The 27,124-nt window shown below is 43.4% G+C and overlaps 1 protein-coding gene across 3 annotated transcripts in view; it reads left to right on the top strand.

Annotated features, from left to right (window-relative positions):
• The window catches only part of UNC13D (unc-13 homolog D), an 880,699-nt gene that overhangs the window by 140,380 nt on the left and 713,195 nt on the right, over positions 1-27,124 (top strand). The window contains exon 1 of one of the 3 annotated variants that reach the window (XM_078654549.1): positions 7,732-7,870. The exons of the other annotated variants lie outside the window; for them this stretch is intronic. Within the exon in view, the coding sequence (XP_078510675.1) occupies positions 7,808-7,870 (63 nt within the window). The 5' untranslated portion in view covers positions 7,732-7,807. Of the gene's footprint in view, positions 1-7,731; positions 7,871-27,124 lie in introns of those variants that run through there. 3 annotated transcript variants of the gene reach the window in all.

Raw genomic sequence — 27,124 nt, 5'->3', positions numbered from 1 at the left:
TTAACATATTCCATCCCTTCAGGTCCCACTCTTGTCCCTCATCAAGTATCATTATTTCTTCAGTGCAACACCACTTACACAATGAATGTCTTTAATAAAGACCACCCAGGTGAATATCTGCCCTTTCTTGTGTTTGGAAGCTCGATAGTCACCAAACAAAATCCCCTGGCACACGCAGAGATACAAAGTGGCTTATTAATGTAAACAATGCATGGGATCTCTCATTTACATTACTCCAACACATGGTTAAGCGCTATGATGCAAGACAGGATAAGAACACCACTCTGGTCACTCTTGAACAGCACCAAAAAAAATCCCCACATAGGCCTAATTGCAAGTATGAACACCTTGTAACCAAGCAATATATAACACCCCTCCAGCCAAGCAATATGGCACACTAGGCCTTTAAGGGGGCCGGATACTGCCAAGTCTCAGAGAGAGTAAAAATGGACTTGCTGGCAAAAAACGGATCGATTTCTCAATAATGACTGTAGAAACCATGAGGGTATTATTCCATGTCAGCAAAGCAGTCCCTGGATAAATTTCATCTTTTACTTCATCTGGCATTCCCTAACTTTATTTGCTTTTTCCGAATGTGTTTCCCTAGTACTGTGAACCTCTAGCTGGCTGGGTGAAATCAGGGGGAGAATACATTTTTATGACAGGACACAACTGAGAGCTCTGTAGTTGAGGCTTAAGGAAGTGGGAGGTTCTCAACAGTGCCTGTCACTGGGTCATAAAGGTGTTTTTACTATATGCTCATTCAGTCCTTGGCATCTCTGTCAAGCAGACAGAATGGTGGTCACACATGCGAACTATAATTACCGTTTTTTTTAGAAAGTGTGTGGAGGTACACAGCTGTGGACTGGGAGAAGAAAGAAAGAAAGAGAGAGAGAGAGAGAGAGAGAGAGAAAGAGAGAAAGAGAGAGAGACAGAGAGAGAGACCACTGAACATCAACCTCCTCAACGTGCTCTCCCTACACAAGCACGTCATCTAAATCTGGGACCTCCTCAACATTCACGCACTTGACATCGCTTTCCACACAGAAACCTGGACCAACGCCAAATCTGCGCCCTACATCGCCACCGCTATTCCTGACGGATACAAGACCGTGCGGAAAGACCGACCCACCCTCCCAGGAGGAGGCATCGCCATTGTTCACGAAAGCACCCGCCGCATGACAACCACTGACTCGGACTACTCTATGACCCTCATGGAATATCTCCACTTCCAGATACAGACAAACCCTAAAATGACTCTGTGGAACGCTCATCTACAGGCCCCCGCACTCCTTTCGCTGACACCATCACAACCTCATTGTACCCCACACCCTTGCCTTCACTGACTACGTCCTACTGCCCCCTCGCACACAGCGGGACACACTTGACCCAGTCTTCGCAGAAGGAAATAGCATCTCCTACAGCCGCACCACAGAACTCCTCTGGACAGACCGCCACTGCATCCACTTCTCCTTCAGAAAACCCACCGTACACAAGCACGCCCACCACCTCCCTCGGAGAAGCTGGAACAAAGTCACCGAAGACCAACTCACTTCTGCCATCATCAGCACCCCACCACTGACACCAGGCGCTAACACCTCGGCTTGCAACCTCCACAGCTGGATCATGAACTGTGTTGACACATTCGCCCCCTCAAGAAAGCCACAGGACGACACATCAAAAAAGCAAGCTGGTTCCCCCCTACACTACAAGAATCCAAGCGCTCTTGCTGAGGACTTTAAAAGACATGGAGGAACAATAGAACCCCAGAAACACGCACTGCCATCACACCACAAACTCATCAAATCCAAAAAGAAGACCTCCAAAAAAGAATCCTCACATACGCAACGCCCACAACACCAAAGAACTCTTCTCCATCATCAAGAAATTAGCAAAACCCTACAGCGAAAAAACAGACGTCCCACCATCCCAAGACTTCTGCAACAGACTCAGCACCCTTTTTCACCTTAAGATTAAGATGATCTACGAGAACTTCGACAACCAAGACCTCCGCACCGCTCCAGCTCCCACCCCCAGCGACGCCACCCAACAGACCATGCTCACTTGGACCCCGCTCACGACAGATGACACCCTAAAGACCATGAAGAGCATCCACTCGGGAGCACCCTCAGACCCCTGTCCACCCCACATCTTCCACAGAGCCGCCACGTCCATCGCACCCGAACTACGCTGGACAATCAACTGCTCCCTCGAAACCGCCACTTTACCTAGTGACTGGAAACACGCCATAGTCAACCCCCTCCTGAAGAAACCCTCCGCAGACCCAACGGACCTCAAGAACTTCAGGCCCATCCATGCTTCCATTCGCAGCCAAGGTCATTGAAAAGGCCGTCAACACCCAGCTAGCAAACTTCACTGAAGCCAACAACGTCCTGGACATCTCCCAATTCTGATTCCACAGCAACCACAGCACCGAGACCGCCCGACTCGCCGCTACAGATTACATCCGCTCCCTCCTCAACAAGGGCCAAACGGCAGCCCTCATCCTCCTAAACCTCTCAGCTACCTTCAACACCATCTCCCACTGCACACTAGCCACCAGACTCCACGACGCCAGCATCCGCGGAAAGGCCCTTGACCGTATATGCTCATTTCTCACAGGCAGAACCCAGAGAGTCAAGCTCACTCCATACCTCTCGAAACCAACAGCGACTAGATGTGGAGTGTCCCAGAGATCCTCCCTCAGTCCCACCCTCTACAACATCTACTTCCCCCTCCCTCGCAACCATCGTCAAAAACCATGGGCTCAACATCGTCTCCTATGCCGACGACACCCAGCTCATCCTCTCCCTCACCAAAGAACCCAACATCACCAGGCACAACTTCCAAGAAGGGATGAAAACCGTCGCCACCTGGATGAAGAAGAGCTGCCTGAAACTCAACTCCAAGAAAACAGAAGTCCTCTTTCTTGGCTCCACCCCCTCCACGTGGGACGACACATGGTGCCCCCTGCCTTTGCAAATCCCCTCCCCACCCGACGGGCAGCAAACAAAACCTCAGCCTCATACTTGACTCATTACTCACGATGAACCACCAGATAAATGCTGTAAGCCTCGGCCTGATCCAACACCCTCTTCAACAAAAGAGGCTTGGACTTGATCCCTGTTGCACTCCCAAGCAAGAAGTCAGCCCCACTGATTTCATTCCTCACAAATTTTAACCTGCAATCTACCCATGGGACTTAAAAAATGAGTTACCCCGCATGGACTGCCAAACCAACCTTCAGGAATGTCTCTACCATAGACTACATTTTCACTAATGAAGGGCTGGCCCATTAACTTTGCGACTTCACTGTGGACGATAGGGATGAAAGCGACCACAGGCCACTCCGCGCCACATTTAACTTGGCGCGGGAACAGGTGGAAGCACAGGAAATAATAGGAGCAACTACAGGCGATGAACATCATCTGGTCCTCAAAAGACTAAAATAGACGACACTTCTAAGCCACAGCTTGTCAGAGTTTGTAGCCAGTAGGGAGGCAGCACTAAAGTCTCAAGATATTAAGAACATCATACACCTCTGGGATTCACTGACCATGGATTTATTGAAGAGCATGGGTAATACCAACCAACCAAGAAGCTGCCAAAGTTACAACAGGCCAAAATGCAAAAAGATCCGGAGCCTGATACAAAGCAAACAAGCGCTAAACGAGGCAATCAAGGCAAAAAAGAAAGGCATTTATCTGCCACAGAAGTCTTCCATCCCTGCCCTGCGAGCCACTCACAAAAAGAAAGTTTGGGAGCTGAAAAGGCAGCGGTCAGAAAAGAACCGGCTCAAAGTGTTTTCTCTAATCAAAGAAAAAGACAACAGCAAGCTATGGCGATACATTAACAGCCTGACGCCCAGAGCCGAGTGCAAGGAAACCAGTGTCGCAGGGAATGTGTGGGAACAATACGCAAAGGGGCTGTACACCTGCGGGGTAAATGAGACTAACACTGGCAGTTTAGCGTGGTCGAAGGCGGCAGCGGAAAACATCAAAACTCAAATCGCGCCGAATGTCGCTTTAGGGCTAAGTCAACCGGCTAAGTACACAGAGGAGGAGACTCTGAAATATATTAGAGCTATAAGAACAGACGGGGCTCCTGGTCCAAACTGCCTCAGCCTTTTTTGCAATGATACTCACACCGCTATTCAATTATTCATTCGCCACAGCAATCTTGCCAACATCTTGGAAAGGCTCGATCCTAGTTCCTATACACAAGAAGGGTGACCACTCGATCCCGGCTAATTACAGGCTCATAGCCCTTCTTGATATAGAAGCCACGGTATTCGCCCCCCTACTACTAAGGGATCTGGAGGCCTGGCTGGATAAGAATGGCATTCTCCAGCCTACACAGACTGGATTTAGGGCCAATAGTAGCACCTTGGATAATATTACAGCGCTCTCCTATCTTGCGAAGCTAGCCAACAAGAGGAACAAGTTGCCCCTGTTTTGTTGTTTCATAGACTATTCCACCGCTTTCGATCGAGTAAACAGAAGTCGGTTATGGGCAAAACTCGAAACTTGGGGGATCCCTCAAGCCTTGCTAAAAGCCATAAAAGCACTCTACGAGGGGACATGGGTCCAGGTGAAACTAAGTCCAACAATCACAACAGCAAGAATTGACACCAACTCTGGACTAAAGCACGGGTGTGTACTGGCCCCCCTACTGTTCAACCTGTATACAGCAGACATGGGGCAAGCCTTGAAAGATGCTAATTTAGTACCTCCAAGATTGGGAAAGCTGGTCCTGGGAACCCTGCAGTATGCAGATGACACAGTGGTAATGGACCACACCAGGGTGGGGCTCCAAAGAGCTTTGAACAGTCTTGCAATATACAACAAGGAAAATAGTCTTCAGATCAACGAGAGCAAGACAAAAATTGTAATCTTCGGTAAATACCAACAGAAAAAACGAGCAACATGGTCCATGGGGGTGCACCGATTTAGAACAGCCTCATCATACAATTACCTGGGGTCTGGGTGTCAGAGAGAGCCACCGCAGTCAAACATCTAAAGGAGCTAAAACCAAGAATTGATAAAATTATTCTATCCCTTAGATGTCTAAGCCATCGCCTAGCCAGTCCCACAGTAGAACCGATGTTGACTGTACTTAGGGCAAAACTGATCCCCTGTATTACGTATGGTCACATTGCCTATCCAGGTGCATTTGAGAAAGCGATCAAAGCGGCCCAGGTGAAAGCGTATAAGCTTGTTCTACTGGCCCCAAGCCAGGCAAGGAACAACAGGCTAAGGCTAGAAATAAGCTTGAAACACCCGGAGCTGGTACTACAGGGGGACCTGTTAAAATACTACATCAGAGTACTGAAAGCACCTGAAAACAATTTAAAACACTTTCTAAAAATCATTTTGGGAGAAGTGGGCTCCCCATGGCACACTAAGGTGGCACAAGGCATTGACCTACTGAAAATCGAGAGAAACAGCTTGCCCCTTCAAGAAATTTCACATTCTGTCTGGGCCTTAGCTATCAAGCGCCAAGTCCAGACCATCTCGTACGAGCTCGATTGCTCATCACTCCGATATAATCCACTAACCCTGGCCCTGGACAAGTCTTACATTCCTGGCAAATCCCAACCGTATCTGCAAGACCCACTATCACCCCAAGAGAGAAAGAAAATTCTGTTTCTGCGCCTCTTGGCCCTTGGGATCGTAGATTTGAACCCAAAATGGGCACGAATGGATTGTGCCATTGCCTGCCGGCTATGCAACTACCACAGAGAATCCTGGTTACACCTTTTGTGCTGCTGTACAAAGTTGGTCAGCGATCGCCATCGTCTGCTGCGCCCGGCCCTACGGAACCTAGGCTATAGAACCTGCAGAGAGGCCTCGGACTGGTGCTTTACGGAAACAACGACCTGTCTACTAGCTAGGGTCGGCAAGTTCACCCATCAAGTCAGAACTGCACTTGACATCCACCAAAAGGCTACTGACCCGAAGGTTCCTGTTATTGAGCCATGAACTCCATCAGGTGCCCTAATCATACAAGCTGTCAGTCCTCTAGGAGCTATTGCTAAGTAACTGGGATTACTAGACCCAGAAACCAAACCAGGGGCGGATAAGGGGCCCATTTACATATGGCATCGAGTTGAGACTAACCTTGCTGAATTCTGATTTAACTGTCCAGACTCTCGAAGGCGTAAAGACAAGGAACAAACAAAAGAAGTTTTAACGGACATAATGTAGTAAAAACAGTCATTATAAAATCCTAATGTTGTATATAGGGTTTTACTGCGGGAAGGGTATTCTGGGGGGGGGGGGGGGGACGCTCAAGTGTTTTATACTGTAAAGATTTTAAGTAATTGCACAGTCAATAAAGTTTTTACTTACACCCTCTGCATGCTCCGAAAAACGTTCCGATGGATCCCATCCCAATCCCAAAAAACGGTCACACACGCCACATTAGTAGCAGAGTGGACTACGGCAACGCCCTCTATTCCGGAATCAACAAGAAACTCCTTCGCAAACTCCAGACCGTTCAGAATGCCGCAGCCAGACTGATCCTCGACACCCCCTGTCACAACCACATCACCCAACACCTCCTCCGCCTCCACTGGCTCCCCATCAAAGAATAACTTTCAAGCTCCTCACTCACGCATACAAGGCCCTCCACAACATCGGACCTGGATACCTAAACAACCGCCTCTCCTTCCACGCACCCAAGAGACACCTAAGATCAGCTGACCCCTCTCTAGCCACCATCCCACGCATCAACAAGACCAGAACGGGAGGAAAGTCCTTCTCCTACCTCGCAGCCAAGGCCTGGAATCACCTCCCCTTCCACCTAGCGCAAGTCACTACACTGCTCCAGTTCAGGATGGACCTCTAGACCTGGCCCTTCGATGACCCCAGCACTCAACTGAGCTACGCCCCCCATGCCCCCAAAGGCCTTGACCCTCGCCGGTGAGTTTCTGAGCTTTAACAACCCTGACTTACAGATTTTAATTATTTATAGGGTAAGGCAAACACGTAAGTCTGGCTTTTTCTAAGCATATATGTGTTGTTGTGTAATATACCTGGATGCAATATGAGAAAATTCACAAATAGGAACCCAAATATTGTTTGAGGTACCTGTGCGTGGTTCGGGATTGTATTTCACGCGTTAAGCCACGCCCTTAATTTCCCAGCTCATCCTATTTGAAAAGGATTAGTAATTATGTTTCTTTTGCCACGCCCCTTTTAGAAAACACCCCGTACCCACCATCTCCCTTTTATCACAGATACAATATTGGGAAAGGTGATATGTATCTCAGAGTGTTGTCTCTTTTCGGTATATTAGGGACAATCCCATGGGAACCTCACAAGTCGCAGTCCTTTTATTCTGGCCTTTTAGTCTGGAGCTGTCGTGGCGGACATCATCGCGATCACGTGATTTCCAACTTTCTTCTACCTCCCTGAAGTGAGATATATAATAAATGTGTTCTTGAGGACCTTTCTTACGAGCGTGGAGTATAGCTCGGGGCTCCATCAGCTACTTAGTTGTGGTGGAATATCTGTGGGAACTCCCGAGCCTTCAGGGGACTGTGGCCGTCTCAATTAAACTTCCAGATCCCTAGGTTCAGGGTACTTTACTGAGAGAGGGCTCACTGCTCAGAGGGATACGGGGCGGACGGAAGTCCGTTGTTGGTGAACGCCAGCTGATTTCCGTTCGCCCGCCCCGTCGAGATATACATGGCGAGATAACGGGGCTCTGCGGTTTCCTCCCGAGAGCGCGAGCGCAAGGCGGCCAGTCTCTTCATACAGGGGCCCTGGCGCGCCTTCACCTCGGCTGCTAAAGCCGGCGCATCATGGAGCCCGCCAGCGACGGCTCCGACGAGGACAGCCCGCGACTGGCAGAGGGCAGCTCAGACGTAAGTGCAGGCATTGCGGGTTCGTGTATTTTTTCTTCTTCTTCCAGTGCTTCAAAAACAAGCGGACCACAAGTCATGAGCGATAATTGTGAGGTTTCCGCCTGGAAGGCCGACATGATGGCGGTTGGGGCCAAGTCCCTCACATTTGATTTAAGGTCGTGTCCCCGAGAGCCGGAGATGCTTCTGCAAAGCCAGTCGCGTCTTTCAGCACTCCCTCGTTTTGTATGTTATAGCTAGGTTCATGATATGTAAATCCCCAAACATACATGGCAGGTCAGTGGCCTACAAGACGGTTTCATTAGTGCATGTTCAGATCTTCACATCCCTATTTAATCAAAACGATATGTTTAGATTTGTCCTATTACACAGTAATCTGCCTCAATCAATAAACCTTGGTGCATGTTCAGATATGCATCACTTCTTCATGATAATCATAATGGGCTACGCTTTCTCAGTGCGGAGACAAGAGGACTGTTTTATGCATCTGTAGTGCCAAAAGTGAATCCATTTCACTTAATATTTCTCGGAGTTAGAACATTAGTTAGACAGCATAACTCAGAACGAGGTAACCCCTTCTCACTGTTTCCAAGCTGCACTGTCTGAAAACCAAGCTGCGTCACTGTCGTTGGTCAAGTTTGTTTGCACTCGAGAGGGGGGTGCACAGGTAGGCTTGTGGCGGTCGCGTCACTGGCATACACTAGAGTGTGAACCTGTGTCCCGAAGTTGACTGAGCAGACAGGGCACAAGCTCTAAATAAACAGGAGGACTAATTACATGTACGTAATTATATCACATGCAATGGCACTGTGGAAAATTATATTGCAAGAAGTGATGCCACACCTGTAATATCCCTTGTGTAAGAGCTGTTAGCCTAGTTTACAGCCAAAGGTGTAAACTACACAAGGTTCCAAAAATCATGAAAATGTTACTAGACCTGCCTGCAGGTCGAGTTACTTGAACAATCTACTGACCCAACTGTAATGTACCTCACCCATAAACTGTTCTCAAATTGTGTGATCCTAGGCAAACATTTTATTTTACAGAGCCACCTTTTTCTTCATTCTCACGTATGAGTGCACCTTCAAACATGGGCTCAGCATTTCTGCTGTACAAAAACCTCTTTTGTTTGATTAAACAGATGTTTGCTCTATGTATAATAATAATCTAGCCAACATATAGGGTACACATGATCCCTGACTTGCCTCTTAGTTTAATAACAGAACTTCCATTGGGGCAGGAGTGTTTCTCAGTTCAAGTTTAAAAACTCACTTTTATATTACTAAATCATGATGTGGTAGGTAGCACACTGCCATTTACAGACCGTAAATGTCCAATTTAAATAAAAAAACATTTTCCAACTAACATGCAGCTTTACTCCTAGAACTATAACTTAATACAATGTCAGCATTGAGGGCATAGCACGTGTGCACTAGTCACAATTTAAATTCTTCAACTAGTTTGGTGTTGATGCTCTACTCTCAGCGGTCCACCGCTTCAGGCCACTATTTCACAAGACAAATAATAATTTAAGTGAAAGTAGTGTCTTCTCAGTATCCCAAATTATATCAATCCATAATTCACAAATGTCCTAAGAACAAGTGACAGGCCAGGTTCCAGTTGTAATGAAAATTTTTCGTTTTAATTCCAGTAATCTCAAAAAGACATTTTCATGTTCAATATAAAACGGTCTTTACAGCCTATGTGTTTCGTCCTGTGCTGGACGTCATCAGGGCTATATTTAAGTTCTGCACTCGATTGGTCCTTAAAGTAATTAAATGTTTTCCTCTAATAGTTCTTAACTCATAAATTTCGGATTTCTAATTCGTTGTTTTGTCCGTTTTAGTTGTTTTTATATTATTCAGTTCAGCTCTATTCCTAACTGTGTTTGAGTCCAACGTGGCCGTATATATTTTTCCACACACTACTTGATAATCTTCTTATAAGAATATGCTTCCACAAATAACTTTCTTCATCCTGAATATCTGCTGTTCATATTCCTCAATCCCTATCCTTATTATTTCTTGAAATTATTAGTCCGCAACTGCCACCAAGCGCTAGTGTCCACGAACAGCCGGTCCGATAAATCCCGAACTCCTAAAAACAACCCCCCTTGCTGGAGTAGTGGGTTTGCACTTGAAAGCAAACTGTAAAAGGTGGCAGCCATCAAACATCTCAGAGGGATTAAAGTTCCAAGCAGAAATGTGCTGTTCCTACCCCTCCATGTCAAAGAGTGTTACAGGGAAACATTGATATAATAGGGAGGGGGAACCGCAATTGATAGAGGGACTAGAAGGTGTAATGGCTAACCCAATTATTATTATGGAGCAAAAGTTGATACTAGAACATCCCAACAGACTTTGCAGGCAAGCTGGAAACTGAATATAAGAGGATGAGAGAGAGAGAAGTTGAGCACATGACGGGTGAGAGAATGTGAATCAGAGGCAAAAAGCGAAGGTAAGAAACTTGGACAAATGAGAGGGAGAAGCACATAGGGATAGGGAACAAGACAGCGACAAGGAGATGCAGACCTAGGTAACTAGAGAGAAAATGAAAATGGGGCATGGGAAAAAATGGAGAAGAAAAAAGGATTGAGGGGAACAGGGAGGAGGAAAGACGGGGTATGATGAAAAAAGATAATGGCAGATTGGTAGCGAGAGACAAAAAGAAAGAGCATGATAGAGACAGGTCAAAATATAGAAAATAATGTAGGGTCAGAGGTAAAAGAGAGAAAGACAGATGAGAAATTAGACGGGAGAACTAGAGAGATAAGAGGGAAATTGGAGAGAAAGGAGGCACAGGGGCAGAAGGGAAAAGAGAGGAAGAAAGAGATAGGACCAAAAGGCGGAAAAGAGAAGGACAGAGAAACAATACAACGGGGAAAAGTGAATGGATTGTGACAAGTGAGGAGAGGATAAAAGATATGCAGAGAGAAAACGAGAGAAAGGAAGGAGGTGAAGGGATGGCAGAAATAGATATGTTGAGGGGGAAAAGAGAGAAAGATGTGGTGTGGCAAGAAAGGAAAAGAGGTAAGAGTTTACTACAAAGGGGACAAAAAGAGAGGGATAAAGACAAAAGTCATGGAGAATGATGGGGACAGGGTGAAAAAGAAGGAATATAAAAGGGGAGAGAAAAGTTACAGAGAGGACTGGAGTAACAAAGCCAAGAGAGCGAGTACCCAAGGTGCAGAGGGTGATGACAGTGGGGTAAATGAGATGCCCCTCACCACCCACCCATGGCAATGGGCGGCAAACTCTTAACAGAAGTTTTAGGGTTTCACAAGTATTTTTTTTTTTTTTTTTTTTTACAAATTGAGCACTGTATACAAGCCAATTATTTGTTACACGTTTAAAATGATAACATGGTGCATGAGGTTTATGATCAGAAGTTGCCTCCTGAAAGCATATGCACGGAACCAAAAAAAAAAGGCAGTCGCAAACAAACATGAAAATTACTTTTTTGAAGTTGGATTTACTGTTTGTAAGTCACATATATGATGAACATATAAATGTATTAAATCAACTGAGAAATGGCTGATAGTGACAACATTTTTAAACAAAGGTGTGGGACTTTGTAATTACGTTTTATGTGGGTTTTGTAGAATACGATGTCGGGTGTATTTTTATTTTTAAAGAATTAAGCACTTGCTGTTTCTTTCCTACCATACCACATATTCAAGCTGGGGAAGGGTTAATGCGGTGCAGTTAGGAGATCCAAAGATAATGTATTCCTGGAGCATTAGCACAGAAAAAGAGAAAGCTGCCAGTAGGATTTAAATACCATGAACTGTCATTACAAGTGAACCTTCTCTTTTCAGGCTTTCAGCACGACCCTATCAATCCTAGTACCCTCAGCAAAATAGATGTACCGCAAGCAAGGGTGACAAAGCCTCGTGTGGACTATAGCCCATTCCTTCTATTCTCTATGGGCCCCACGCAGTACCTGAAACTAGGCGGTGTGCACTCCTGTAGTAAAAATGAGACTTCAAGTAATGTCAGGAAACAAGATTTATTGATACAGCACACTACCTTTCTCAAAAGCAACTAACAGCTTCTGCAGATCATAGCTCCTTCAAAATTCCACATTCCAAAAGTCCTCTTTGAAGCAAACGCTATGAATATATTTGAAACATAACACAGACAAGAAACTATAACACACGTCTGGCGAAACTTTCTAAAAAACAGATATAAGGTGATACTGACATTAGCGGAAAGAACCCAGGTATTTTTTAAATCACAAGATATTCCAGCGGATGTATGACGTTACAACGCATACTTTTACATCGCATGCCTTCACAACGCGGTATTTACAACGAATACCATTACAACGCATAGTGCTTTTAGGCGCTGGATAGTGATTTATTTAATTTACTATTCCCCGTGGATAGTAGGGAAGGTGTTGGATAGTAAATTAAATATATTCCCTATCCTAGAGCGCCCCCCAGCGCAAAGCGTTGTAATGGTTTGCGTTGTAAAAGTTGCGTCGTAAAGGCACTGCGTGGTAAAAGTTGCGTTGTAAAGGTTGTACACCTATTCCAGCATTTCATGCATACACCCCTATTCAGGATTGTGCAGTAGGTGGTCTCATATTGTCTAGAGGGCTTTATCAAGTATGGCAAGAACTAGGTTTTGCTCAGCTTGGGGATTTTTATAACCATGAAACATTAATTACATGGGAAACGGCTCTATTGTAAGTCACTACATTGACCACTGCCCTCCCTTTGAGTTTTCTTCAGTTAGTTAATTTTCTCACAACTAATTATTCAATGATGGGTGAGACGGCACATCAAATCGCCAAGCAGATGGCAAATAAAATGGTGGGGGTCGGTTGTCGGTATCAGCTACTACATCAAAAGGCCATCCTGAAGAGATTTTGACGAAAGAGCTCCAGAAAATTCATTTCGAGATGGGTATCAAGTTCAATGTTAAAGAATGGAAACAGCTTAGAGAGATAGCGAATAAAGCACTTAGAGGTGCTAATTATAAGAGAATGAACTTCTTATCTAGATGGTTATTATAATACACACCCCAGAGATTGTCTAAAATGTTTCGAACAAGCCCGAATCAATGCGTTCGATGTAACAAACAGGGTGATGGTGGATGGGTGCATATATTTTATGACTGTAATAACTTACAGCAATTCTTGGAAGAGGTTTTTGCTGAGATTTCTATGATTATGTTCTTGACAATCGAGCCATAGGCGATGTTGGTGTTATTTGGTTCCTCAGGGGAGGTGAAATGTTTAACAAAATACCAGCAGTATTTTATACTACTCTCCATCGCTAAGTCACTTGCCTTTCAAAATTGGAGAACCAATAAACAACCCAGTATTGAGCACTGGTTTAATAAAATGTCTTGTACTTTTAGATTTGAGGAGGCCTACGCAAAACGTGTAGGGGCAATTGTAAGATTTAGAGGTATTTGGCAACATTTCTCTTCTAATGGGTTTGCAGAGGAAAGGATAAGACCTGGGTGCTCTATAGGAACTTTTAAATAATTCTCGCTACTAGCACAATGCACTTTTGGATAGTTTGTGATCCTCTTGTATCCTCTAAAACATTTGCACATTGCACTTTTCAAGTGGTTAGAGGTATATTTGCCTCTAGTCTCATATGCACTTTAAACAGAATGTTCCCCATTGTGAGCTCGTTATTTTAGATCATAGCTGCCATCTATTAAGAATGGATGAACTATAGGGAGTATGTCTAAGTATCAGCTATAACATAATGTGAAGTACTGAGAATCATGTTTTATATTCTTCAGATTAGATTTCTTATGGATTAATTACGGAATGTTTATATAGTTGCCATTATTCAAGATTTATCAATTTTTTCTTCCTGTAATTTGTTGTTGTTATTGAATATTTATTACCCCTGCTTCTTGTTATTTATTCTCTGATGTTATATAGTTTGTCTGTTTTCTCTCGTTTGTTTATTTTCCTGTTCTAATAAATAAAAAAATAAAAAACTATAACACATAATTTTACATCAAATAATAACACATCTCCCTGAAATGAAATAAAACATAAGTGAAAGAAAGAATCCAAAAGGAAGGAACAACATAATTCAACAGTTATACCAAGTCTTTATATTTTATAGATGGATGCCTTTCCCGATTTACCCCCTTTACCCTTGAAGCCACAGTCATTCGTTTCATTATTCCCTTCAGGTGTCTCTTCAGTTCTCTGTGCACTGTCCAATTCCATAACATCAGTTACTTCTTTAGTCAACATGATATGATCATGCTTACTGTTCCACGTGGCTTTGGGAAGTTTACCAACATTTACTAAAAAACGTACCTCATCCAGGTCACTTACACCAAACGTACTATTTGTGGACTTCACTAGTCGCCTCACATTTCACACTTTTCCATCCTGAGTAACCACACTTTTCCTGTAAACTTTGACCACCCTCACAGCTTTACCAAATTGGGTTGTACCTTTGGTCAAAATGGCAGGTTTACGCACTCTCACCCAATCACCAACTTCAAACAAGGGTATTTTAACTTTGCACTTGGCATCATTTGCTTGTTTAACCTTCTCTTGTATTCCTTTTATTATCAAACCACCGTCTAGTTTTTATTTTAATTATTTATTTATTTTATTTGCAGAGTTTTATATAGCGCTGGCTAGACCCGGAGGTATCAGAACGCTTTACATGAGGATCAGAGAGTTACAGGATACATAGTTGCATCAATTTGTATCAAAGAATCACAGAGGGAGGGGGAGGGAAGGAGACACCAATGGGGAGACGAGGAAAAACAATGTCAGAAGACCGGCTGGGTAGGTGACTACCAAGGGGCCAGACTCCTTCAATAAGTTGAATAGACTGACTTCAGTGGTGAAATAGGAATAAAGCGGTACAACCACAACTTCTCCCCTAACTTACCCTTCCAGTCTCCACCAAAACCACGAGCCCATTTGACAGGTTCTTTTAAGACCTTGTTGAACCTCTCCACTTAATCATTTCCTTGTGGTTCTTACAAAGCAGTGGTGACATGACAAATATTGCAATGCTTAAAAAAACTTTCAATTTCATGAGACTTAAGTTGCACACCATTATCAGCGACTAATACTTCTGGGCATCTTTCTCTTGCAAAATTGTACTTAAGAACTTGATGACAGCTCTAGGGGTAGCCTTGGCAATTAATTTGACTTTCGGCCACATTGAATGGTAATCCACCACTACTAATGCAAATCTAGCATCCTGTGGTAAATAAAAGGTCCTGTTGGCGGAAGGGTGATATTTACTTACTAACATCTATCGAAAGAACCCACTCCAAGATGACGACCGAGACATTTCCCATGCGCGCAGCACCAAAATATAATAAAATATATATATAACTTTATGCACAATACAAGCATCAGCTCCCTTTGAGAAATATCACCATGCCAGCGACACATAAAAGCTATCAGCACACAAATATCAAAGACCCAGAGAATATTCCTCATAAGAACTTAATATAGAGTATACCCCTCTAATGTGGCACCCATAGTAACAACAAAAACTTGCCAATAAATCCAGTGCTTAAACAATTATGCCCCACCCGAAAGCAGGCTACTCCTATAAAAGGAGACATGGCTTACACTTTTCCACCAGAGACAGTGAGAGGCACACAGGTGACACAGCCCCGATGCACTGAGAGAACCGTGAGTAACTAAGATGTAAGATCGGTCCAGGACAGATCCTGCACATGGCTGCATCCCCTCCCTTCATTTGAAAAAACAGCTGTGGGTTATACCGTAGAGCTTTAGGAAGCCCTCCAAAATGTCACATGTGGTTTTCTGTTTTCCTTTTCACTACAGCTCTCAAGTGACCCTCACTGATCTCATGGGATCTTACTCTACCTACTAAGGGGTGAGATTATCTATGTATTTGTTCATATAAACACAGCGTCTGAAGGTTTGCCATTAATGGTGCTGCCTGGCGGTATTAATTACCTAGATTTAAAAGGTTCACAAGCCTACTGGATAATAAAATCTAAATTCAAAAGTGAAAAGGTTCTATTTATACGATTCACGTCTACTTGATAAAACTAGGGCATGTTTACAAATAAAAATACTGATACAGAGAATAACCCTGGCTCCATTCTCTCAGCACTAATCATTGATCTTATGCGTCTGTCTTTGTTTGTGTCACTTTGCTATAACTTCCCTTTTAATAACTTCTAGAATGACCACAGCACCTTTAACTCACGTATATATAACGCGACCGTTAGCAGTAATGCTCACGCTACAAACTACAAGCACCTGACCCTCGAATGGAGAACCCAGACCTAAGCAAAACTTTCATTGGTATAGATACCCTAATGGTAAACTGTATCTTTGTTTCTTGACTCTTGTCGTTTCAGAAGTTCTACTCCCTTCATTTATCCGGGGGCACTGAAATTTTCAGGCCACTGTAGATACAACTTTCTCACTCTGTCCTGGCCAAGCACTCTGGATCTCCCCCTGAGACCATTAAAGCGCGAAACATGATGACCAGAACATATGCCCACAAGGGACATATAGTTACCCAGCTACCAAAGGATATAATACCCCTTAAAGCAGCACCATACACTTTGTTTTAATAATGACAGAGGGATCACCATAATAAAAATTATTCACTCTCCCTCCAGCCATTTTTTAATACACCTTATAGGACTTCACTGCCACTTACAACCACGAACCCATACGGCTTCATCAAAAGATCTCTGAAAAAGAGACTCTTCGGGAGACCCGTAGGGCATTGCAGCGCCGGCCCAACGAGGAGCAAAAGCCCAATGATGAAGCATGACATCCTTCAGTGTGTGTGAGGGCATCAAGATGAGGACACACTGCCCCCCACAATTAGAGTAGCATACAAGACTACCTCTTACGTCCCTTCTTTTTCTTTCTCTACTTAGGAACGGTGACTCCCTTTTGGGAGAAGTTTAACTTTAGGAGCACAGGTCACCGGACCTTTTGAATAGCTCCTAGAGTCCCCCTCTTTTGATAAATTTGTTTTATTCATAACAGATTTCTTTATTAGACTCCTCTTGCACTGCATTAATGACAGTTGAGAAAGGACTCCTGTTGTGAGCGGTGTGGGTGGGTAGATGCAGGATTTCTCCATCTTGCATGGACCTCCCCGGGCATCCTCTTCTACCTGCAATAAATCATTGGCACTCTTCAGGAAATAATGTCATGTTATGATGATTTGTATGGTAACAAATGAGGGGGTAAGAGGAGCACTCTGTGTACGCTATTTTAGATAATCAACTGCTATTCTTAACAAGGGTGCTATCTGCAACTGTGTTGGCTGCACAGTATGTGAAATACTTTAGTGAAATGTAAGCAAAGCCTACATGCAAGATGCACTGTTCATAGGGAGAAAAGTTCTCACAGTGTATTCCAATTTTGTATGTACACATATATAGTCAACTCGTTAATTCTTTAAAAGAAACTCAAAATTTATTTGTTCCAAAACATATGTGCTTAATCGCAATTATTGTGTAATTAATTGTGGTCATGAAGACTTCAATATTTCTGATTCATTACATAACTGAATCTATCTGTGAATCTCTATTCCGATTTGCTTTGTTGTACTGAGAAAATACAGTAACTCGTAGTGTTCACATATACATAATCATTTGAAGACTTTACATCGTTATATATAACAAGTAGAAAACTTAGAAAAAGATGTCGCCCGATGCATTTCGGGAAACCCTGTTCCCTTCTTCAGGGGAGAATATCTACGAGAGAATAAATTGAAAGTACATAAGATACACAGCTAACATGAATTATTCTGTTTGCAACTGAAATCTTGTTAGTAACAACACATAGGGGGGATAATAAATCCTGGACCAGATAGGTCAACATAAGTCTAATGCAGCTTACTTATTGTGTATTACATGTAAGACAACTATCGAATCTGTGGGGACTATGCGATGAAAAAGTGACTCAGGTGAAGCTAGTTCGTTGTCTACACATTGATTCTTGACATTTCAAGTTTATCAGAATACATATAAACTAAACATAATCACTTATATTCTCATTTGTATGGAGTCAACATGTCATGCTAATCAAATGATAATACCACTGGCATGATAACAAAACATTTCAAAGATACGAAAGAATTTCAAATCAAATACAAGAAATATATCACCAAATCACTATTACAGTTTCCTTCCTAATGTCACATCTCCTATTTGATTAGTATGTCTGTGGTAAATCCTATTCACTAAACAAGAGGAACGATGTTGCCAATCTAAATAACGTACTTATGTGGTTTGTCATGCTCGCATACCTTTAGCGTTACCATATATCTCTTCCCTTCACGTTCATCACATATTGAGTGGGGGCACTGTGCTTTCGAAAATGACCAGTCAGATCCTGTTGATAAAGTGTACCGAGATTCACTTATACTGAACCAGTATACCATGTCATCTCATTTCTTCCTTCCTTCGATTCATTGTATATCAATGTTTATGTCCTCCAGGCACATCATTATTTTTTAATTATTGTTGTATGATTACTGTCCGATTATTGATTATAATCACAGCATAGCACCACGATTATGAAATGATCACCTCTTTACAACAGACCCGTTGATGTGTACGACACGTTTTTTAAGTACCATAACGTCATATAAAAAACAACAGCATCATAGACATTAAGCACGATAGAAGAGTCTGACCTACATCTTTCATTTATTCCCGTAATATCTACTCATATGTTCATATACTAGCAACTCGCTAGGTTTAATGTACACATATTAAGTAGGCCACTATTACCATTACCAGGTACAACTATCATCATACTAAGGAGAACGCAGAATGCCGCATTTATGTCGATACAAGAAACATTGACTACTGGTCCCAGCATCCCTAGCGTAGAACGTGTAACAGACGTTCACCAGCGAACTACTTATAAGTTGTATGGTATCCTTGCGCGGTTTCGCGAAGCCAGTTCAGCACACGTTTACTGTGATTACAACTTGGTAAGTTGGTATCCGCGTCCCGATTAACTTTGGTTACGATAGTTGGCTTTACATGAATAGGAAATATAACTGAGTGTTACGCGCACTTTGTGTATTTTTTATATAGAGACAGAGCTGTGTACACACAATTATCTATCGAGATAACATCAGAGAGTCTACCTCGATATACGCACGAAGATCTAAGGTACTTATGCGACAATGTGTTTTTTTAGTAAGGCTACATATTTATAGTCAGTACAGTTGTTGAGTTTATTTCTGTTTATTAAACTGTAGATATCTCATTCGTACCGCCTTGATGATCAGGGAAGAACACAGAAACTTCGGCCTGAATATTTAGTTAGAAGGTAATTATATATTATGCGCTCAGTCCTTATAACCCGGTCGTATATAACATGCCATCGTGGATACTAGGTACAGATTTTCATTTAGGAAACAAACGAAGACAGTATGTTAATAAAATGGAGTATTTACCATTTGATAACTAACACTCGGGGAGACATGTTGATCATCACTTGCACTGGACTCGTAGAGAAGGAGTGTGACAACTGTACGTTAAGAAATTGATAACACTTAGAATGGGCAAGCCATAATTCGTTCACGACTATAGGTTGGATTGTTTGCTCTTTAAACTGGCTTGAAATGAGAGACATGGTATACTGGTTCAGTATAAGTGAATCTCGGTACACTTTATTAACAGGATCTGACTGGTCATTTTCGAAAGCACAGTACCCCCACTCAATCTTGATGAACGTGAAGGGAAGAGATATATGGTAACGCTAAAGGTATGCGAGCATGACAAACCACATAAGTACGTTATTTATTTATTTATTTATTTAATATATTTATAGAGCGCAAGCCTGTCACCCAGAGGGCATCCTGGCGCTTTGATCAGAGAACCACGCACTAGGCTAGAGCAGTCGCACAACCCTTACTTAGGAAAGAGGTATGTCTTTAAGGCCTTTCTAAACGGGAGATAGTCCTTGTAACTCCTAAGAATGAGCGGGAGGGAGTTCCATAATTTAGCTGCAGCCACCCTGAAAGAGCGGCCGCCCATCCTCACTCTTTGAAACCTAGGCACCACCAGCAGGTGAGCCGATGACGACCGCAAGAGCCGTGGGGCCGAATACCATGCAAACATTTTTTGCAGCGGGATAGGTCCCAAAAGGTGTACAGCTCTGAACACCAGACATGCCGCTTTAAACTGGACCCGTAGATCTACCGGGAGCCAGTGCAGATCTCGTAGCGCAAGAGTGGAGGAGCTAGACCTGGGTCGGGAAAGTGCCAATTTAGCGGCCATATTCTGCACCCTCTGAAGCTTCCCAATCAAGCTTTTTGGGGCCCCCAGGAGAAGTCCGTTGCAATAATCAAGCCGGCTTAATATAGTCCCACGGACTATTTCCGGCCTGGCCTGAGCCGGAAGAAGAGGCAAAACTCTGCGTATTTAGATTGGCAACATCGTTCCTCTTGTTTAGTGAATAGGATTTACCACAGACATACTAATCAAATAGGAGATGTGACATTAGGAAGGAAACTGTAATAGTGATTTGGTGATATATTTCTTGTATTTGATTTGAAATTCTTTCGTATCTTTGAAATGTTTTGTTATCATGCCAGTGGCATTATCATTTGATTAGCATGACATGTTGACTCCATACAAATGAGAATATAAGTGATTATGTTTAGTTTATATGTATTCTGATAAACTTGAAATGTCAAGAATCAATGTGTAGACAACGAACTAGCTTCACCTGAGTCACTTTTTCATCGCATAGTCCCCACAGATTCGATAGTTGTCTTACATGTAATACACAATAAGTAAGCTGCATTAGACTTATGTTGACCTATCTGGTCCAGGATTTATTATCCCCCCTATGTGTTGTTACTAACAAGATTTCAGTTGCAAACAGAATAATTCATGTTAGCTGTGTATCTTATGTACTTTCAATTTATTCTCTCGTAGATATTCTCCCCTGAAGAAGGGAACAGGGTTTCCCGAAATGCATCGGGCGACATCTTTTTCTAAGTTTTCTACTTGTTATATATAACGATGTAAAGTCTTCAAATGATTATGTATATGTGAACACTACGAGTTACTGTATTTTCCCAGTACAACAAAGCAAATCGGAATAGAGATTCACAGATAGATTCAGTTATGTAATGAATCAGAAATATTGAAGTCTTCATGACCACAATTAATTACACAATAATTGCGATTAAGCACATATGTTTTGGAACGAATACATTTTGAGTTTCTTTTAAAGAATTAACGAGTTGACTATATATGTGTACATACAAAATTGGAATACACTGTGAGAACTTTTCTCCCTAGGAACAGTGCATCTTGCATGTAGGCTTTGCTTACATTTCACTAAATGATGATTTGTATGGCACATTGATCACCAGGTGGTATCCAGGTACTTGAGCAAGTGTGTAGTCCTGTCAGAGTTATTTGAACGGCCAGGTCTTCAGCCTTATGCGGAACTCAAGAAGTGAGGAGAAGGCTCTGAGATGTTGACGGGGTTGCTCCATGTTTTGGGTGCGATGTATGAGAATGAAGCAACCTCCTTCTTTGCTTTTGTGAAGGGGAGGCGTTGCGAGTGAGTAGGAGGCAGAGCATAGGTGTCTGGCAGGCTGAGGAAAGTGTATGCGGCTGTTCAGGTGTGCTGGTCCAGTGTTGTGTAAAGCTTTGTATGTATATATGAGAAATTTGAATTAGCTGCACTTGTAAATGGGTAGCCAGTAAAGCTCCTTGAGGTGCGGTGCGATGTGGCTGGGGCACGGAAGGTCGAGTAGGAGTCTTGTGGTGTCGTTTTATATGGTCTGAAGTCTGTTTAGGAGTTGCATGGAGATTCTGGTGAAGCATGCATTGCCATAGTCAAGGCAGCTTGTGATAAGTGCTTGCGTGATGGTCTGTCTGGTGTGTTATGGCAGCCACTTTATGATCTTTCGTAGCATCAATAGGATGTGGAATCATGAGGTGCTCACTGCATTGACTTGTGCCCTCATTGTCTAGGATAATCACCAGATTTCTTGGGTGGTAACTAGGTGTTGGTCATAGCTCCGACGGCCACCAGGTGGAGTATATTGGAGAGTTCTAATTTCTAAAGACCAATACTTCCGTCTTGTCAGAAATGAGCTTCAAGCAGTTGGTTCTCATCCACTCTGCTACCATGGTCATGCAGTTGGTGAAGTTGGTTCTAGTAGTTGTTGTCTTGATAGTCAGGAAGAGTATGAGTTGAGTGTATTCGGCGTAGGAAATGACAGTCAGACTTGTGACCTGATGATGTAGGCGAAGACGGTCATGTAGACGTTGAACTGGATGGGGCTGATGGATGAACCTTGGGCGGCTCTACAGATCATGTTCTTGGTCTCTGATGTGAAGGGTGACAATCTGACCATTTGGGATCTACCCAGTTAAGTGCTGATCCTTTGAAGCCGATCTCGTGGATCTTCTGATGAGTGTTGTGAGAAACAGTGACGAAAGCTACAGAAAGTCAAGCAGTATGAGGGCTACTGCTTTTTCTTGTTCCAGGATGGTCTGGATGTTGTTGGTGGCGGCGATGAGTGCTGTTTCGATGCTGTGGTTCTTTCTGAATCCTGATTGGTGGTGCATGTTGAAGTGGGTTGAGAGCTGGTTGTGGATATCCTTCTCAATCACTTTGGCTGGGGAGGGGGCAGGGAAATGGATTGGAAATTACTAACTTGGTTCAGGTCGGCTGATGGTTTTTTGAGGAGGGCGTTGACTTCTGCGGGTTTCAGTCATGCGGGAATATGGCTGACATGAGGGAGGTGTGGATGATGTGGGTGAGGGCAATGCAGATTGGTGGTGTTCCCAGGTCATAGACATGATAAGGGCATGGATCTGCTGGGGTTACTGAGTGAATGGTCCTCATGACTGTTGCTGTGTGGTCTCTGGTGAGGGTTGTCTATTCAGTCAGGTGGCCATCTTGGTTGGTGATGGGTAGGTTAGGGATGAGTTTGCTGGCTACCGTTTGGTGTGCAAAGTTGCTGTAGATGTTTGTGATTTTACAGGGGAAGAAATTTGATAGGTTGAAGTGAAGTCCTTGACGATCGAGAAGATTTCCTTGAAGCTACTGGAGCTTCCTTCTAAGCAGTCAGCTAAGGTCGCGTTGATGTGTCCATCTGAAACAAGCTGCACATGGCGCGGCAAGGTGGGGGTGGATGATGATGGTCATAACTTGGAGAAATGTATTACAAATCATGTTTGGCGTTCACATCATGGTGTGTACAGTTTATGGTCTCTGTTTGTGGTTTGTTGCCACTCTAGAATGCAAAAGCTCTTCAATAAACCTTAAAATAAGCTATTCTGGCCAAGGGAAATAGTCACTGTGATCATGCTACTCTGACTAGAGACACCACTACACCCTTCCCCCCACCTCCAAAGTGCTCAGGAACAGTTCTTCTCATCCATGTTACACATTGATTGGTACTCAGGCAAACTCTCCGAAATTCACCACAGACAGAAACATCATGCTAAACCCAGATCTTTCCTGACAACTCTCTGGTACCTCTATTGCCATTTGGAAGACTGCTGACACACTGTGCCTTAGTACATAGCATAACAATCAGGGGTAATTTTCCAATAACTTACAGTCCACCTGACTGGGAAAATTTCCAGCCTTGTGGCACACTTAACACAGACCCAAAGCACGATCTATTTCTCACTGTAATGAACACACACACACAACAGGGAACATCATCAGTGCCATCTTCTGGGAGGAAGGAATCCCCACCACTTGGCAGATGTATAGGTGTACGTCAGGATATCGGATTGTAAGTAGGTGCAGTTGAATGCCAGGATAGCCAGCTAATGGCATATTTGACCTGTGCTGGATGTATACGCGGAATTCTGTCTTTGAGTCTCCTGCATTTAAGAGGTCTATTTGAAGAATGCTTTGTGAGCAGGGGATATCCAACTACATGGTATGTAAGGGCTGTTTTGGATTAGTGTTCAATGTTTTTTTCTAGTAAGTATTGTTGGGTGATTTGTATGTGATTTGTGAAGCATGCTGTTCCGAGCATGGTGATACCCGACCATATGCTGTGTTGTGTGTGTAATGCTCTGTTTCCTGTGTACTGTTGGACGTTATATTGTTATTGTGTAGTTGGCATATCTGCTGTTTTAAATACTTTGAATCCCAATTTTGTAGATGATCTGTACATTGTTGGATGGGTGTGCAATATAAAGGTGTGTCGTGGTGTATATTATGGTAGGGCATGTAAGCTACTCGGTTCCTAGGAGATAACTCGTGAGGTTTATCCAGCTGCAATAACCAAGACAGTATAGGTTATTTGCTCCCAGAAAAATATTTGTGACATTCATTGCTTGTGAAATCCATCTATGTGCTGTTTACAGTGTGATACTGTGTGAGTTATGAATACTTTACATCATCTACATATTTATATCAGTTAGGAGTCATTTATCCACAACAAAGCACCGAATAAGGTTAGTTAATATGATACCATCTTTATCATATGAGGAAAGAGTAAGTGTGACTTGACTTAGTTATTTAATGCTGACTGGCATGTAGGGCAGCAACAAATGGCCTTCACTTCTGTCTTTCGTGGGCTAGTTTATGCATGGTGCCCCAGCTGAGTTTCAGGTCTTCATTTCTGTTTCCACAGTTTGCCTGCAGGACTTTGTTGGCTTGCCTCTCTTCCTTTTGCCTTCTGGGGATCCAGTGGAGAGATGCTGTAGTGATGGAGTCCCATTCTCTTCTGATGGCGTGTCCTATCCATCTCCATTGAATTCTCATAATGATGTTGTATATGCTCCTGTGATTGCATCTGATGAGCAGCTCCTTGTTGGAGATGGTTTGTGGCCAGAAAATGTGCACATTCTTTCTAAGGTTACTGGTATGGAAGGCTGATAGTTTGGTGATGTCACTTTTAGTCATCCGCTAGTGCCCTGAGCCATAAAAGAGTTTGAACAGAATGTAGCTCTGGTAGAACCTCAGCTTGGTGTTGGTGCTGTACTAAGATGACTTTCACACATTGTTCAGCATCCTGAAGGCATTCCTGGCCTTGTTCAGTCTGCTCTTGATGGCACTGCCCGCCCCTCCATCATGTCTGGTGGTATGTCTTAAATAGGTGAACTCTTCAGACATGGCTAGGTCCCCTCCATCCAACTTAATTGGTAATGGGTTTGAGATGTTGAGTGGCATGACGTCTCATTTCGTTGTGTTTATCTTCAGGCCTGCTTGCCGTGCACAGATGTTGAGGAGAGATGTATTTTCCTGCAAATGCTGGGTTGTATGAGAGAGAAAGGTTAGGTCATTTATTCCTTCAGTGTAGAGAATAACATCCATCTTATGCTTCTGGGTTGGAGGATCTTGGCTAATGTTTCAGGGTCTGCCTTGAACCTTTCTGCATTCAGTTTGCGTTGCTCAGTGGCTTTTCAGTCTGTTTATGACTTCTTTGAGTTGCTCAGCCCAGCATGCTTAAGGCTCTTTCTCTGTTGTGAGTAGTCTGCCTTGCTTTTCCATGATAGTGGTGTTGAATGTTAGATGAGATTTACTACTGGCTATCTTTGTGATCTTGAAGACCTTCCCCCTATTCTCCTCTACTGGCTACTTCCTCTGCTTGGCTTGCAGGGGTATCTTTGTATGCCTTCTTCTCTTGTCATTCTTTTGACTGCTCTGTTTGCTTCTACGTACTGTTGCTCGTCCCTCCTGCAGCTTCTCAAAGTTTGTCTCAATTAGTTTCTTTTTTGCTGTCCTCTTGTCTTCAATAGCTTGATACGTGTATTGTCTATCCCTTTCTTCCTCTTCCTTGTCTTGGTCCACAGGCATGTTTCATTGCTCTTCACATATATTGAAGAGACATGTTCCCATTTCTTGATAGTTGCATCTGTAACTGGCTTAAACTGATCTTCTGTGTCTGCCAGGAGTTGGAACCTGTTTTTGATTTGTAGGATGAATGCCTTCTCGGTGTTGGGTCATTTAGTTTTGCCATATCAAAGTGCTGTTGTTCTGTTTTTGCGTTCTGTTTTTCTGAGCTTCACAAGAGTGGTCACTAGATAGTGATCACTGCCAACATCCGCTCTCCTCCTCTCCCTGATATCTAGCAGTGAGCGTCTACATGTGTCGCTTGTCATAAGGTTTCTGTCTCTGCCACTGGGTGAGCAGCAAGTTAGTTTCTGAATATCACATGGGAGGAAGAGAGTGCCTCCTATGACCACATTTTTTGTGGCACGAAATTCCAACAGTTTTTCTCCATTGTCCAACAACCTTCCTTTCTCGTGGCTGTGTCATGGTTTGTGTTGTCGTTTTGCACTTTAGAATTCAAGACTCCCATTACAATCTTCAGATCATGTTTTGGCATGGCTTCAAGGTCAGCTTCCATCTATTGGTAGAATATGTCCTTGACTGTTTTCTCTGTATCATTTGTTGGTGCATAGCACTGGATAAAAGTTGGTGTTGTTTGTCTTTTAACTAGGCTACCATGAGTCTGCTGTTGACTGGCTTCTACTCATTTAGGCATTTCTCTGTCCCCTTGATCAGGATGATGGCTACTCCTCTGTGATTTTGGTCACTGTCCCTTCCCGAGTACAGAACAATCTCTTCTGTGGTGGTTTTCATTCTGCCAAGCTGGTCCACCTATGTTAGCTGATCTCCAAGATGTGTAGGTTGTAGCGCCTCATCTCACATGTTAACTTGAGCCAGCTTTCCTGTGTCATACATAGTGCGTACGTTCCAGAATCCGATTCTGGTCTTGCATTTGGCACTCAGAATTTCTGTCATCCTATTAATAGTTTCCTCTGAGGATCGCCACCTTGAAGTGGTTGAGGGGCTTACGTGTCTCAGTGGCCTGCAGAGCTATGCTGGCCGGAGCTTACTCACCTGTCAGGGTTGCTGAAGTCAGACAGCTCAGACCAGATGAAGCATAATCCACTGGTCCTCCAATTTGGGGGTTGGGCATACAAAGCATTTGTTACGGAAACAGCAGCAAGAACCACTAAATCTTCTGGGCAGGAGGAACTTCCAGAGTCTTTGCTTGAAACAAGTGCTGCTTGACCCTGGCTCCCAATGAAACTTCCCGGCCACTGCTGCTCTGTACCTCTGCATAACTAGTGGCATAAGGTATGGCAAGGGGATTGTGAGTAATAGAAGCAGTCATGACCGCAAGTGGAAAGGCCATACCTTCCGGGGATTGGTTGCAATAGTGCAGAGGGAACGGAGTGGAAGAAAGGCTTCTGAGTCAGAAGAACAGGAGTAGGTCAAAGGGTACTGTGAGTGGTTCTTATAGAGATGGGAGAATTTAATGTATAGAACAGAGTT

Source organism: Lissotriton helveticus, chromosome 7 (genome assembly GCF_964261635.1).
Source record: "Lissotriton helveticus chromosome 7, aLisHel1.1, whole genome shotgun sequence".
Taxonomy (NCBI): Eukaryota; Metazoa; Chordata; class Amphibia; order Caudata; family Salamandridae; genus Lissotriton; species Lissotriton helveticus.
The sequence above is the reverse complement of the archived record's forward strand: the minus strand, read 5'-3'. Positions and strand labels throughout refer to the sequence as shown.